The sequence below is a fragment of the Phaenicophaeus curvirostris genome, chromosome 4 (assembly GCF_032191515.1).
Source record: "Phaenicophaeus curvirostris isolate KB17595 chromosome 4, BPBGC_Pcur_1.0, whole genome shotgun sequence".
NCBI lineage: Eukaryota > Metazoa > Chordata > Aves > Cuculiformes > Cuculidae > Phaenicophaeus > Phaenicophaeus curvirostris.
The window spans coordinates 50,025,121-50,039,814 of NC_091395.1; the positions used below are offsets into that span (position 1 = coordinate 50,025,121).

Sequence of the window (14,694 nt, forward strand, 5' to 3'; positions counted from 1 at the left end):
TTAATATTTGGAAGGACAACCAGAGAATGTTGTAGAAGCTAGCTAGAGATGGTTGCTATTTTCTTGTTCATATCGATATAAGTGGAAAGGAGAAACTGAATGGTAGAGGGCACAGAGAAGGAAATAATGTGTTGAAGTGGCCATGCATTTGAAAACAAAGCTCTGAAGGACAAAAAAGAAAAGATAATCAACCCATATTGAGATTCCTAAGTTGCCAGTTATGTTTGTCAAATCCTTTTGAGTGTACTGAGAAGCTAGAAGCAGTAGGTAATCATAACTGGGGTCATATTTAGGCGTTTGCATTTAGGTGCTTAGGACTGAGAATATTGATGATTTTGTTGGAGTGCTTTATTGTCTCATCAAGTTGGTTAAGTTTTATTTAGTTTAAGACATGTAAAAGAATTTCGAAAGAATAGTAACAACTGATATTTAGACGTGGTTTCCATTTTGTAATAGATGACTGAGGCTAAATAGGAGAGAAGGCTAAAACAGCATATGGCACTTGTGTGTATATAAATGATCTGTACAGGAACACTGTTAAAAGAAGGATTAAATGATAGCCCACACATCTAGTGATGAATAATTAACTGGTTTTGAGGTAACTAATTCTGTGCTACGGCTGATGAGATTAAAGCCAAGTTGTGTTAGATGTTCAAACTCACATGGCAAGTGTTAGTTGAGCGGTAAATACAGTCCAGCTTTATTTGTTCTAGGTATATACCTCTATTCCAGAATTTGCTAAACCTTAGCATAATTGTCATCACTGTTAGTGGCAGCTACATCCTTGAAAACCACCACTATGTGCACCTTCACAGACATGTGACAGGTTGAGAGGCTCTGCCTCCCTGAAGGTCTGTGACTCTGGAGTGACTTGAGATGCCCTGGAAAGCCCACAACAGGCAGGGAAGAGTGGCTGACCTCCAGTGTCCATGTCCTGCAGCTCTTGCTAGGGTGGCAGGTAAGAACTGGAGTCAGTAAGGGCTGGTGAGGAAGGAAGGCTGGTTGCAGCTCTTTGTTGGTGGCACAGTGCTTCTGGCAGAAGGCAGCAGAAGATTGCTGCTGTCATGCAGTTTGGGATGTACTTCAGGGGCTGCTCAGACCCCCAGGATGGACTTATGCTGGGACTGCTATCAAGGACTTGCCATTTGTGCTCATACCTGTGACCATGGAGTTATCTGGATAGTAGTACTCCTGCAGCGGAAGAGAGATGTGCAAATGACTATCAGCCTCAGAGCAGATGGGTTTGTTTTTGTTGGAGATGAGCACACACACTTAGAAATAAACCTGTGAGCTCTCCTTTCAGTTTCCTGCAAGATTTAGTTCTCTTTGGGTCCAGAGCCTTATTCTGGGGAAGCCAGTCAAATGGCATCTCATACTGGCATACTTTCATCTCTCCAAAGAACTAAGGAGTAGCTGGCATTCTTCTCTTTATTAATAATTTAAAGGACTGTATGACTTTTGCATTTAGCTAAACAAAAGTTGACATAAAATTATTTTTGTGGCACTTGTGTTTAAGGGTGTTACTGAAACTTCCTAAGAAGTGCAAAAGCATTTTGAGTTAGTAACAACATCTGGAAATTACACTTACAAGGAGACATAAGGGGCGTCGTCCGTCGTACTGAATTGCTCTCACGTGGCTTGCAAAGTATCCAACTCCCTTAGCAGTACTGTTGCCCAATTGGCTTTGTGAATATCAGAACTTTCTACATTCCTTGCAAGTATCCAGCATTAGACATGATTAGAGAGTCAAGCTACTGGGAGAGAAAGGTCTATATTCTTAAGACTGTGGACCAGGAAAACCAGTTTATTTGGAATTTTTCAGCTGTCTACTCCCTTGAAAAATCTCGTCTGTGAACATAACTGTGCCAAGGTCATTTCTTATTCATTGTTCTGTCAAGTGAAAAATAGATCTCAGCAAAAGTGCTTTAGCCAGTGAAGCTTAAACTGTGTTCTTGCATAAAATGGAACTAAGTTTAAAGCTATGTGTATTTGGCGGTTCCTGTAGTCTTGGAAAAGCATCCACTTATTTATTCGATTGGTCACAAAACGTACTTTCTTCTGTACTTGTTTTTGTGTCCCTATGGAGATAATTAACTAAGTGGTAGATGAAAAAATAGGGACTGTATGTCTGGAACAGCAGACTGATAATGCTGACCTTTGCTCTTTAGACACCTCATTCATCTATACATTTTTATGTAAAAAAAACCACAGCCTACACTTTGGGTTTCTGAATTCTAAAAATTTACTTCACCAGTAAATATATATTAAAAAACAATTATTTTCTTGTAGCGATGCCTACATTGCATTACATAGACTGCAGCATTAATTTAAAATGGAAAAAAGACAGACTGTGGAATTGTGTCTTGATGTCTACAAATGTGCTTTGTCTAGTTAACTTTTTGTTTAACTGTTGAGGTGAAAGCCTTTCTGTTCCACTCAGACTACTCTCACTACTCAAAACCAGATTTTTGACAGATCTTTAATATCAGTGCTGGTAATTTATGCCTGAGTACGTCTAACTTGAGTCATCTGCTTTACTAATAGTAGAATTATTTCTTCCCTTCAGTCTAACCATACACATCACCATTTGTGTATGTAGCATTTGTTAACTGTGCATTTTCTGTATTGTGTAGTGTTGCATATGTTCATAGTCAGAGCTGCTGTTTTCATATTTAATGAAAAGTCTTTTTTTTTTTTTTTTTAACTGCGAGGTACGGCTTTTGTAATTTAAAAGTTAGCAAAAGTGATCTGTAGTTCTTTTGGGATTTGCTCTGAATTCTTGTAAGTTGGAGGTGGAATTCAACATCTGCATGTCCCAGTGTGTTTGCAAATTAATTATGATGGGTGTGAAGGATTGAAGGGGGCATTTGTGTTGAATTAAGTCTTGTGAGCACTTATGCAACTGCTAATTAGACACTCATTGAACTCATATTTGCCTCCACTTTTGTCTCCACTGTTTGAAGATTGATTAGTATGGTTTCTTAATGTCTGGTGTAAAGATATTCATGCTTTATTTATGTCCCTTAATTTCAGCACCAATATTTATGTCCATTAATTTCAGTACCAATATTGACCCTTAGTGTAAACATTTTTTGTGCATTTTTAGAGATTCCTGTTTATTTCCAGATGGGCTGTGGAGCCCATATAAGCCAAGCATTTCTATTTTGCTTTCCTAACTTAGGTTCTCTGCCCCATGACCATTACAGGAGACTCTCTGTGCATGCAGCACAACTGAGAGTTAAACTTCCAGGAATGGGTATGATTATCGCTTCTCAGAGTGCTTCAGGAGGAGAAGCTTTGTACTGAGGCATTTTTGTGGCCCTGCTTTTAGTGTAACTGTATCACTTAGTATGGATTGTACCTGCTTTTTAACAACAAGAAGGCCTAGACATTATTTATTTCTTCTGTCATTTTCAGCTTTTATCTCCCAATCTACAGCAGATGCTCTTACTGTAGGCTCAAAATGTGTAATTTTCCACTTTATACTGTTAAATTTCATCCCACTTACATTAGTCCAATGCTCAAAGCAATCCAGCTGTGCCATCTGCTCTTCTTCCATATTAATGGTGTTTCACAACCCTGTAACAGCACCCGTTTTGGAACTGTTTAGTATCAAAAATTGTTCTATAAATATGTACATGCTCACACAAGCACACTCTTACTTTACCTTTTCTTTTTATGTACTAGTACTTCTCTATTGCATGTTACCTGTCATCTACTTTTGGAAGTTTCCTAGATATCTTATAATTCTTGTAATCCTAGTCTTTTTCTTCCCCTTAAATGTGGTTATGGCATGGTTTATACTATGCTAAATCCATATGCATTATAATTAATTTATTAATTGGTTACATATCTGTTTGTCATGATATTCTTTGATAGATGTACTCTCCATTTGATCCCACTTTCCTCTGTCATGTAAGGTATTTTTTTCTTGGGCATTTGGCCTGAAGCTTTTCATACTTCTGACAGCAGACTAATAATGTAGCTAATTTTCACCATTTCTTAGTTTTCCTAGTCTAGCCTAGGTCCTGTTTTAATGACGTTTTTAGCCTCAGTTTATCAGATTGCTAAAATACAGAGCTTCTTCCTCACCCTGGCTTTCATTGTTTCCTGGATAGAACTAGCTCATCAGCCGTGAGACTGGTACCTAATCCATCATGTTTCTGTTACTTCTTTAATATTCAGTTTCATTCCCTACACTATTTTTTCATTCCGTTGTCCAAGATTCTTGCATTAGTGCACAAATACTTTTTTTATTCCTAACTAACCACTCACAGTTTCTAAGCTAAATTAATTCCTGCAGTACTTGCATCATTAGTCTATCAGCATTACTGTTTTCCTTCCCTACTACCCACCCTCCTGTATTCTATCAACTTCTGAGTTTCAGTGAGACTTACCAGTTACCACCATTCTATCCTCTCTGCTGTACTTGGGAAGAGGCATGAAGCTTTGAAACTTTTTTTTTAAAATGTTGCTTTCAGTAGGTATTGTTTTTATCAAGTACTGTATCATGATTTATTGTTATTGACAGAGTTTGGGATAAATGTACCTGTTTTACACATGCTGCACTTGATAACTATTAATGGTAAAGGTTACTTCCCAGACAATATGGAAATCCTGGTGTTTGTCCAAGAAAGGTTATCAATACTTTCACATCCCTTAAGGGTGGCTGAGGTCATACTTCTCTTTCTTCACACATCCAGAAATTAGAAAATGAGGAAGTGCTTTGTCAGCATAATCTAGTCCTTGCAAGTCAGACTTTGGTGCTCACACAGATATCTAGCTATGCACACGTGTAGGTTTGGATCAGAGTATGACTGTGATGGAGCACGAAGAGAAGAGATCAGGACAAGACACTTAGGCTACAGTCCTTTCTGCCGAAAGTTGCCTTTTTCTGACTGTGAATCTCTGGATTTGCTTTAGAAGAATACAGTGACAGTTGAAACATGATGATGTGGTTGGCATCTCTCTCTTCTTGATATCATAGGACCTGTCTGCCACATTGCAACACAAAAGAACTTGAAATGGCAGAGGGATGTTAAAAAAATAAAAGGCTGATAGAGTTGGGATTAGATTAAATTGAGTTTGTTGTGCTGGAATCTCCCTCTGGGAGCAAGCAGCAGGGAAGGTGGTAAGGATTTCTGCCTCAGGAAAAGTCTACTGGAACAGTCGTATTTATCAGCTAGCGGTCCAGGGAGATTTCTGTGTAGAAATTGGCTGGAACTCTTGAACCGAGGATCCATGTGGTTCCATGGATATTGTAAATATGACAGATGACATGCTGCACTCTTCAAGGCCAATGTAAGTTTTGTTAATGACTTGCTAAGGTCAGGATTTCACTTGTGTTTACATGTATTGGACTTTCTTTTTGTGGTACTCTGAGGGTGGGAAAGAATTTGATTGTTTATCTAAAATGGTGCTGAATAGATCTCAGACTTATCCAGTTTGCATCTGGATTTACTTTCACAAGGGACAATATGGAAGAAGGCTCTTGAAATTATTATTATTATTTTTTAAATTCAAATCGGAAGTCTCAAAAACCCTCCCATTTTATTGTTCCATATGAAGGAAGGGCTGGCAACTTCTCATTTTCTCAGTTGAAGCAAGTTATCAGATTTTGAGTATGCTACTGTGTAACAGGACTGCTATAGGTAATACTGCAGTCATTATCAAAGGTATGTTGCAAGGCATCACATACTGACTTTTTCAAATTACAGTGTAAATCTGACTGACACAGCTTTAAAAGAAATAAAACAAGACTGAAAGCTCCAGCGTTTAGTGTAAAAACACATATGGCTGTGGTTGCTGTTTTAGCCCATGCGGGCTAACTTTGGAAGCCTTTTGTCAGCTCTCCAGCCTAGTGAGAGTTGTTGGCTTGATTTGTGTGTTAATTTGCTGACTTTTCTGTTTGATGCTTTCTTTTAAAATTCACATAAAGAGCTTGTGTGATTTTGCTGTACTTAGCAGCTTTCCCTGATCTAAATGGTCTTCCAAAGACTGCCCTTGGTATCACTGAAGCTAAGAGAAAGTGCTTTCAACATTTATTCACTGTTGGAATAATTTATTAGCCATTTATATGATACTGAAAGGATGGAGGTAGATGGAGAGCCTTGTAAAGAGGTCATATAACCAAACATAGAGAAGAAATACAGTGACAGTCTTACAAGATCTTTCCCTTGTGGAAAAATACTGAATAAAATGATTAGTGGTTAAAGCCATGAACCACCTCACATTAGCTAAGACTAGGGCCTTTCTGGCACCACAGCTTGACTTGCTTAAGTTAACGGATCCTCCTCACTCCATCTCACATGGCCCTGCTCTTTAGGTCTGGTTTGCTTGAGGAAGATGACTTGTTACTGGTAGGGACTGCCAGGAAACAGAAAACAGCCTTGGACTGCATCTCAGTCCAAACTTGCAATTAGAATAGTATTTTGACACCATTTTTCCTTGCATGTTGGTGGTGTCTGTGTTCGCCTGTGACGATTTTCTTGCAGCAGATGAGGTACTGTGGACCTTCCTCCCTGGAACAGATTGCTTCTAAAATATAAATTGATTTAGCAGTTGTGCTAGCACTTCAATGTTGGATGGAGTAACTGCTAATTCTGTAGTGTTTGTGTGGCCTGAATGATTCCTCTCATATTCTTCTATTAAAGAGAGATCTACTGGCCAATGTATGGGCACTGGGCTGTTTATTTTCAAATAACCTGTGAAATCATGCTACGCTTACTGCATCTCAGAACTAGAGTTATGCCTTGGGAGTGTCCCTTCTAAGAACAGCTCTAGAAAACAGCCCCTTAAATCACTACTATTATCTCTATTTTTTGAGTCAACGCTGATCAGCAATGCACCATCAGGAAGTGGCTGGAGGGTGTGGATTTTGTGTAAGGTAAAAGGCTCACAAATTCCCTTTGAACTTTTGATAAGAAACATCAGCCATTTTTTAGAAGTAGTCATAAAGTATTATTTCCCTAGCTTAAATATATGTCTCCTTACGTCTGGAAACAAAAAAAATGGTATTACCCTTTATGTCAGCACCTGTTCTGTATTGTTAAATAACTGCCATACCACATACCTTAAGACACAATTCATAAATAAGTCATTGTCCTGACCTGTTGCTGCAGGTTGAAGCTCCCAGTGATTGCAGTGAAGCTAGGACCAGGCCCATAGTGGAGTGAGTCTCCAAAGTTCTCTGTAACTTGTTCACTATAATTTAAGCAATCTAGATTTGTATTTGCCAGCACTGAATGCTGTGTCCTGTCTTCCTTTCCACAGGCAGAGTCACCCCAGAACAACTCAGCTCATACATTCAGCTTTTCAGAAACAATCTCAAAGCTTTGGAGAACCACTGTGGTCTTCTACAGCTTGTGCTGGCCACAGTCCAGACTTTGAAACACCTCCAGACTTCCAAATGGGACAACTTCCTTGCGTTTGAGAGATTACTTCTGCAGGTGCGTATTATGTGAATTTATTTGACCTGAGTAAACATGATGGTTTTTTTTTTAATTTTTTGAATTGCTATTGAATTCTGTAGCTTGTATTTTTTATGTGTGTTGGATGTCTTGCTAAAAAGCTGTTCCTTGTTGCTAAACTAATAAAAACAATGGGAACCTACATAGTTAATCTTTTATAGGTTTGTCTAAGAATAATTTTATAAACAAAAGGGTAGACACCAAAGGTGAAGTACATAAATAATCTGAAATGGGTGATGGTTTTGCATTTATATGAAATTTCAGGATGATATAACTTCTAGCATTGGATAGGATGATGATGGTCATCATTATTTACATACCATTTTGTATCACATTTGAATTTCTCTCAGGAAATTAAGAATTAGTGGTATATTGAATCTCTACCCTACTAAGCTTTGGATGGATACCACAAAAAGGAGGAGTTTTTCTAAGAACCTAGTAGAGTTAATTTCTGCAGAAATTCAGAGAAAGCTCAAAACTTTCCTCCCTGTGCTGTTTCTTCTACCATTGTGTTGTTTTTAGAGGAACCATCATCAGAAATCGTAGCAAGAGGCAAGCCTTCATGAACTAACTTCTAATGAAGTTAGAGTTAGCCTTAAATGAGTGAAATGTATAGTGTGGACCTCAACTGAAACCAGATACTAGTTCTGTAAATATTAGCTGTCTTTGTCTAGATGTCAAAAGCAAACCAACAACTCAACTCTCCCTATTATCTCTGGCAGCAGGGTATATTCCCTGCTCCTTTGAAAAGATGCAGCCTATACTTCATATTTTAATAGCCAATGAATTTCTGCAACATTTGGGGTGCAAAAAAAATGTGAAACTTGAATAGTAGCAAGCTCTTTTCTACACTAATTTAAAACTATTCTCTCTTGGTAAGGCAAATATTTTTTAATAATGTAGGCAGCCTTCTTTACTTAAGAAACAAGCACATCTCAGTTTAAATAACTCTTTGCAGCCATTCTTTGGTTTGTCTGGACTGTAAAGCATGGGGCTGACAGCCTGTAGTCCCATTCTGTCTCCTGCAGTGACTCGTGTCACATAATTCTTCTCAGAAGTTGGCTAAAGTTTCATCTTAAAACCAGTTCAGCTTTAGAATCAAAATAAAACTGCAAGTTCAGCATTGTTTTCACAACAACAGACAGCTGCCTATAAAAAAAAGCATGCTGTAAATCATCAGGGAGTGGTAAAACACAAGTAAGAAACAAGCAAACCGTATTTCATAAAGAAGAAATATATAACAAGCACTCATAATCTTAGGTGGCTTTAGATTATACCCACTGCCTTCCACTCATCATATTACGGTAAAATGTGTCAGCCAAAGCAAACTTTCTAGGCCAGCATTTGTGACTGTTCCTTAAGCACACATTCATTTTCAGTAGTTCAAACAACAATTATCTTGAATTATACAATCCATAGAGCATGCATCCTTTTACTGACTCTACTTTGAAGACAGAGTCTAACATGCGTTATGTTCTTCTGAGCACATGGCCTGTCTCTGCTCTGGTGACAAGGGTTGTAGGAAGAGTAAAATACTAAGAGATCTGGAAGAAAACAGAGATTTTTATTTACAAAACTCAGCTAGGACGTTACATTGTGAATGGTTAGCAAGCAGTGTGCTGCACTAAATTTGATGCCATGGTAATTTATTTCAGCAGTATTACTGAGAAATTCTTTAGCATAATTGTTATGTTTCAGTTCTTAAAAAGTCCTCAATAAAAATTAATTGTTTAAACGTGAAAGTAGTATTGTTACTATTATATATTGGAACCACAAAAAGATGACTGTTTGTGAAAGATCTAATGGGAGTAGTATTATTAGAGTCAGACAACATAGCAATTCTAGATGTTTCACTGATGGATGCATGTCGGACTACAGCTGATGCCAAAGGAGATAATCCAGTATAAACAGCTTGTGTTAGAATTCTCAGATTTCCCAAAAAAATAAATCTGCAGAGTTTTGGAATTTCCCTCATTACTGGATCTCTCCGTTGGGTCTCAGGATTCTCTGCTTAGTCTACTTTTGCGTTTTTCAGAAAAAAATATATTGTTGACATGAAACCTTTAGTCTTTTACAGTGAAGAACCTCTTCCATTTTAATTCTTTTTACTCCTTGATTCACTTCTTTCAGTTGATGTTGCAGGTACTCAGTTCTAAAAATGGCCTGGTAGAGGTATAAAGAAGCCCACTTCCACTATTTTATCATAATTAAAGATCTGTAACTATGTTTCTAAGACCTGTGTTTTCTCAAAAAGTTTTTTGTATCTCCAGTAAGGAAGTTTGGTTTTGACTAGAAGTCCACTGAAAGTCAGTGCAGTTGCATACTTACTACAGAGTTATCCTCTCCTTAACTGGTAAGGATGAATGGTCTGAGAACATAATTGGATTTTGATGGGATCATTGCCTTGACTGCAAAGGAAAGCGGATTGTGGCTGGTTTAAGAGTAATGCATCAGAACGATTCATCTTGTCTATTATAAGTTTTCTCTGTGTTCTGCTACTCTACCTTTGCACCTGATGGAGATTTTACTATCCAGAAGTTTTTATTACTTTTTGAACTGAAACAGTATATATCCTGTTAACCAAGATGTCCCACCCCATCATATTTACTTTCTCTTGAGGTCCTCATTCTGTTTTTCTAAGTTTGACCATCCATAGAACAGGTAAGTGGGAAGGGGAACACAAGTTGAATGCTGTACCGCACTGCTTGCATCTCCCCATTATTTCTTATGTGACTGCCTTGTTTTCCTTCAAGTAAGGATTTAAAATTTAGAGAGGTAACAGAAAGTAAGAAAGTATTGTCACTCCGTACTTTTCAGCTCTGTTCAGCTGTATTCTCTGTTCTCCTCTAATTTATGACTTTTGTGGAGGTTTATTAAGCAGTAGAGGCCCATGAAATACAAAAGCACAGGAAAAAGATCTCTCTCCAGAGTTTAAACAAAATGTGACACCGTGAGAAAAAAAAAATATTTGTTGTTTTTAACATACACTATTCATATATTCACTGAGCAGGGGTTTCTACCTGCAAATTCTGTTTAAAAGTACCCAGCAGCAGCAGGCAGTGTGAATGAGTGTATAATGTGGCCCAAGGGAAAGCGCAGTTGGTCTGTGAATGGTAGCGCTCTGAAATTCCCCAGGCTGAATGCTGCCTCTTACAATTGGCTTTATCCTCTGGCATAATCTTGCCCTCAAATTTAAGAATTAAGTACTTCTCATACTGAGTAATTGTCTGTTTTATGAATAGTCCCATCCATTTATACCCCAAGATTGGAGTTCATTTGATGCAAGCCAGTTTATCAGACCAAGTTTCTAAAACAGCGTATAGAGTACTCAAAATGCATTTCCCTTCAAAAAACACATATTCTCCAAGCAATTTAAAATTCTGCTGCTGTACCATGGAGAGAGATAGAAAATGAGGGGGAGGATAATCCTAAGTTTCTGTAGGTTGCCATGAGTAAAGACACTACCATGTTAAAAAGTTTACTCTGCTGTCATTTCTCTATGGCAGCAAATTGTGGCAACAGTTATATCAGTATATACCAATATCATGGTAGCAAAAGGTTGGTTATGTCTTGTCCTCAGCTAATTGTCTGCTGCACATTTTTAAATGCCAACCCTTCCACTAAACCAAATGGATTTAAAATACCAGGTCCTGCATGTACTGTATTTGGATCCCATGGCAAAAAGATCCAGTGTAGGTGCCTCTCCATAACATACAGTGACTACTAATAACTCAAACTAAAAAAAAATCTCTTCCACAATATTATTGACATTTCTTGCTTAATTCTTTAGAAACACAGCATACTTTATCCAAGCAGGTTTTTGCACCAGGACTGTTGAAAGCAGTTATTTTGACTTCCCCCCAAAAATTTCTTCTTTAGGATGAGGACATTCATTTCTTTGAGACATCTGGGCTAAACTTCATTTTAAAATCACAAGTGTACCAGCACTGTTGTTTATAAAATGACTGCATTGCCCAAAGTAAGGAAATCTGAAATTGTTGGGGAGGGAATTGTTGCTTCTTTGGGCTTTTTTTTGTGGCACAGACTTTTTGCACTTGCTGACCAACATTTCACAGTTAATTGAGAAATTAGACAACTTAAGCATTGACCTGGAAGCCGTGATGCTACAACTGAATCTCAGTGCTGTTAGAGTTTTGTTTTGTGATGCTGAGTAATGTCATGTAATCTCAACAGTAATTGGAATTAAAGGTCATACAAAAGAACCCCAACCCAGCAAACCCACTAAAACAAACCAAACCCAAAAATCTCAAAACATATTCACAGTTTCATTCTATAGGTGAAACATTAGAATTTAAACTGTGGGCTGCATTTTTCTGGTTGCCTATAATTAGTTTTATGATGCATATCCAGCTAAAAATCCCTTCAGCTTTCACCTGTTTGAATTGCCTGACTTCTCAGACTTAAAGCCCATTGAAAACTGGGACAAGGGCCCCTCTGAGCTTTCATGTCCCATACTGTCTATGAGGCAAGTGCCTTGTGGATTGGGCTAGTGCTCCCACACATGTTATTTCCCAGCTATGGCATCAGAAATGTTATCAATTAGTCTGGAAATGGCACGTTCCTAGCAGATATTGAGGACTGCTGTTCCACTGACATGACAATGCGTACCACCACCTCACACACGTTGTCTTATTGCTTTTGAATCAGAGCTCATGATTAGCCTACCTAGCTTAATAGTGTGTTACTTACATACTCTTAGTCTCTGCCAAGAACATAGAGGTGGGAACTGTGCATCCCCTTGACTGCTCAGAAAAACAAATACTGTGCTGTAATGCTAATGGGCAAGCAAAGATGGATCTTACAAGTTGTCATTATGTGTGAATTCAATATAGAATATGTGATGAACCCATCAAAGTCATTACCTTCTAAAGTTAACTTTTTTGTTTTCAAATAATGACTTGGTCATTTTTTGAGTTTTACAGGTTCTTTTCCATTCTTTTTCAAAGCTTTAGAATAATATGAAAGAGAATAATAATATTTTAGCAAAAGTATCTGGACTTTTTAGTGGCTTCTGGTAACAATATAAGTGGGTCACTCTTGTGGTGGAAGCTGTGTACACATACTTACATGGAGAGGTCCTGACAGTATAGTATTTTCGTGTTTAAATTTTCAAATGCAAATTGGTTTTATTTTATTTCTGTTTTCTCATTTGGGTGCTGTAACATTTGTCAGAAGACAGATTTTTCTTTTTCTGTCCTTGGTGTCTTGAGAAACAGAATATATAGACATACTTTCATGAGAAACAGAAACTTCATGCCAGATGGTCATTCCAGTGTTTTTATTTTTCTGTTGGCAGAAAGTGGTTATGAGGCTAATAAAATGACATCATTCTTTCTCTTATGAATGTTAGAGTACAAACTCACAAAATAGAGAAGTGGAAAAACTGCAGTACAGCTGAGTATTTTACATTGTAGTTAATGTTTCAGTAGCAAGATCTAATAGCTAGGGTGTTAGCAACCATTCCATCCCATGCCATGATTCTCTACCATTTTTACAACTACACAATATGCGTGATTCATTACTTAATCAAGGATGACATTATTATTATTTATTTGCACTTTTGGCCATTATAGAATATGGTAGATTTTGTTCACATATGAATGCCTGCACGGGACCCTGTTCCAATAAATCTGAAAACTTAGGCAGACTTTCTCTGCCTAGAACTCACTAGTTTTCAGGCTTCTCAACTTTTTTGCAGGGTACAGTATTTACTAGGTGACATTTATTAACTCTAAACTGGTATAAACCAAAAGCTTAAGCATGGCTTCAGAGCTGCCAAAGCAAGCAGTTTCATGCAAAGCAGTGGGGAAATAGGAATTTTCTCTTGCTCTGCAAAAATAATTCATAGTTCAGCTGTACTAAGACCTTTTTTTCTACATAGAATAGATTAAGATCAGTGGCATTTCTTGTTGATGTTATTTATATTGCTTTAGTCTACATGAAATTTATAATTATATAACTCAGCTTGGTGCAATAAATTCTTTTTCTGGCGGCCTACAATGTTGATGAATAAATCTTTTTAGAATAGATATTGCAGCAGTACTCAGAATGAAGACCAACGAGGTTAGTTGCCTGTAATTAAAGGTGTTATATTAAAAAAAATAATCTTGATATCAGATCACTTTTCAACATAAAGCTACATATGGAATGAATTGTTTTGGTGGGAGTCTTGCATGATACCATGTTGATTGCAAAGGACATCCTCTGGAATTTGGTACCTTTTGGATGAGATGGCAGTTTCAGCACTGATCTGCATTCTGTCTTATGCAGCTAGAGAATCAAATGTAATTTGATGACTTCTGAAGAGAAAATAGTCCTGCAGCAATTACTTGCTTAAGCTTCCAAATTATTTATAGTAGGTTCTTATTTAGCCATCTGTTTGTTAGACTTGATCCATTTAAACTGAGAGTTGTTTCCAAAACATGTAAACCCATTTGCATTCTGCCTTTATATGTGTGATATTTTTAACTTTGCAAGTATTTATCCTGCATAAAATTTATGTTGAATTTCATGGCCTTATTTAAATAAGGGTGTCTACAAGCCCTGAAACAGCCTTGCTTCTTGTAGCTTGCCTCACATGGTATCAGTTCATTTCTTTTGCTCACTCAAGTCCTCTTATGTTCATGATAACTAGTTTTTAACAAGATTTCAGTTACGTTTATGTGTTTTCTATACATTTCTGTCAAACAGACCCCATAACTACTCACCTCAGTGTTACAGCCATACAGGTAAAACAGTGGACTAAATTTGTAGAAGTGGTGAGCTGTTTTGAGTATGTCAGGTTTTGTGCACCACCCATGATACTCCCTAGAGGAGGAGCTTCTTGGTTACAATTTATATTCTGCATTCTCAAGGAGCTTGGTTATGGACCCATTTCCCAGGTTTTGCATGCCAGAATTAAGACATTCCAACTGGTTTTGTTCAGAAGGATATGTGTGTGTTTGTGTATAGATATTCTTCTACTCTCTATGTGTATACGTATAATTCTTATAGTCAAACTACTTTTCTGTGAGTAAAATGCTCTTGTCAGACTACTTTGAAAGCAAAATAAAATACAGATAGGGATTGTTTTAACATTGTTTTAATATTACATAAATAATTTGACAGAAGCTACTCCTACTGACATCGTGTTAATCTGTTGAAAGACAATGCTTTAATTTTTTCTGTCTGATAAAGGGTTAAAATATCTTAAGTAGGGTTACCA

General features: G+C 37.4%; 1 protein-coding gene across 2 annotated transcripts in view; it reads left to right on the forward strand.

The window, feature by feature from the left end:
* The window catches only part of SCFD2 (sec1 family domain containing 2), a 200,490-nt gene that overhangs the window by 47,847 nt on the left and 137,949 nt on the right, over window positions 1–14,694 (forward strand). For both annotated transcript variants that reach the window (XM_069856050.1, XM_069856051.1), the window contains exon 4: window positions 7,273–7,448. In XM_069856050.1, coding sequence (XP_069712151.1) covers window positions 7,273–7,448 — 176 coding nt within the window. The remainder of the gene's footprint in view (window positions 1–7,272; window positions 7,449–14,694) is intronic.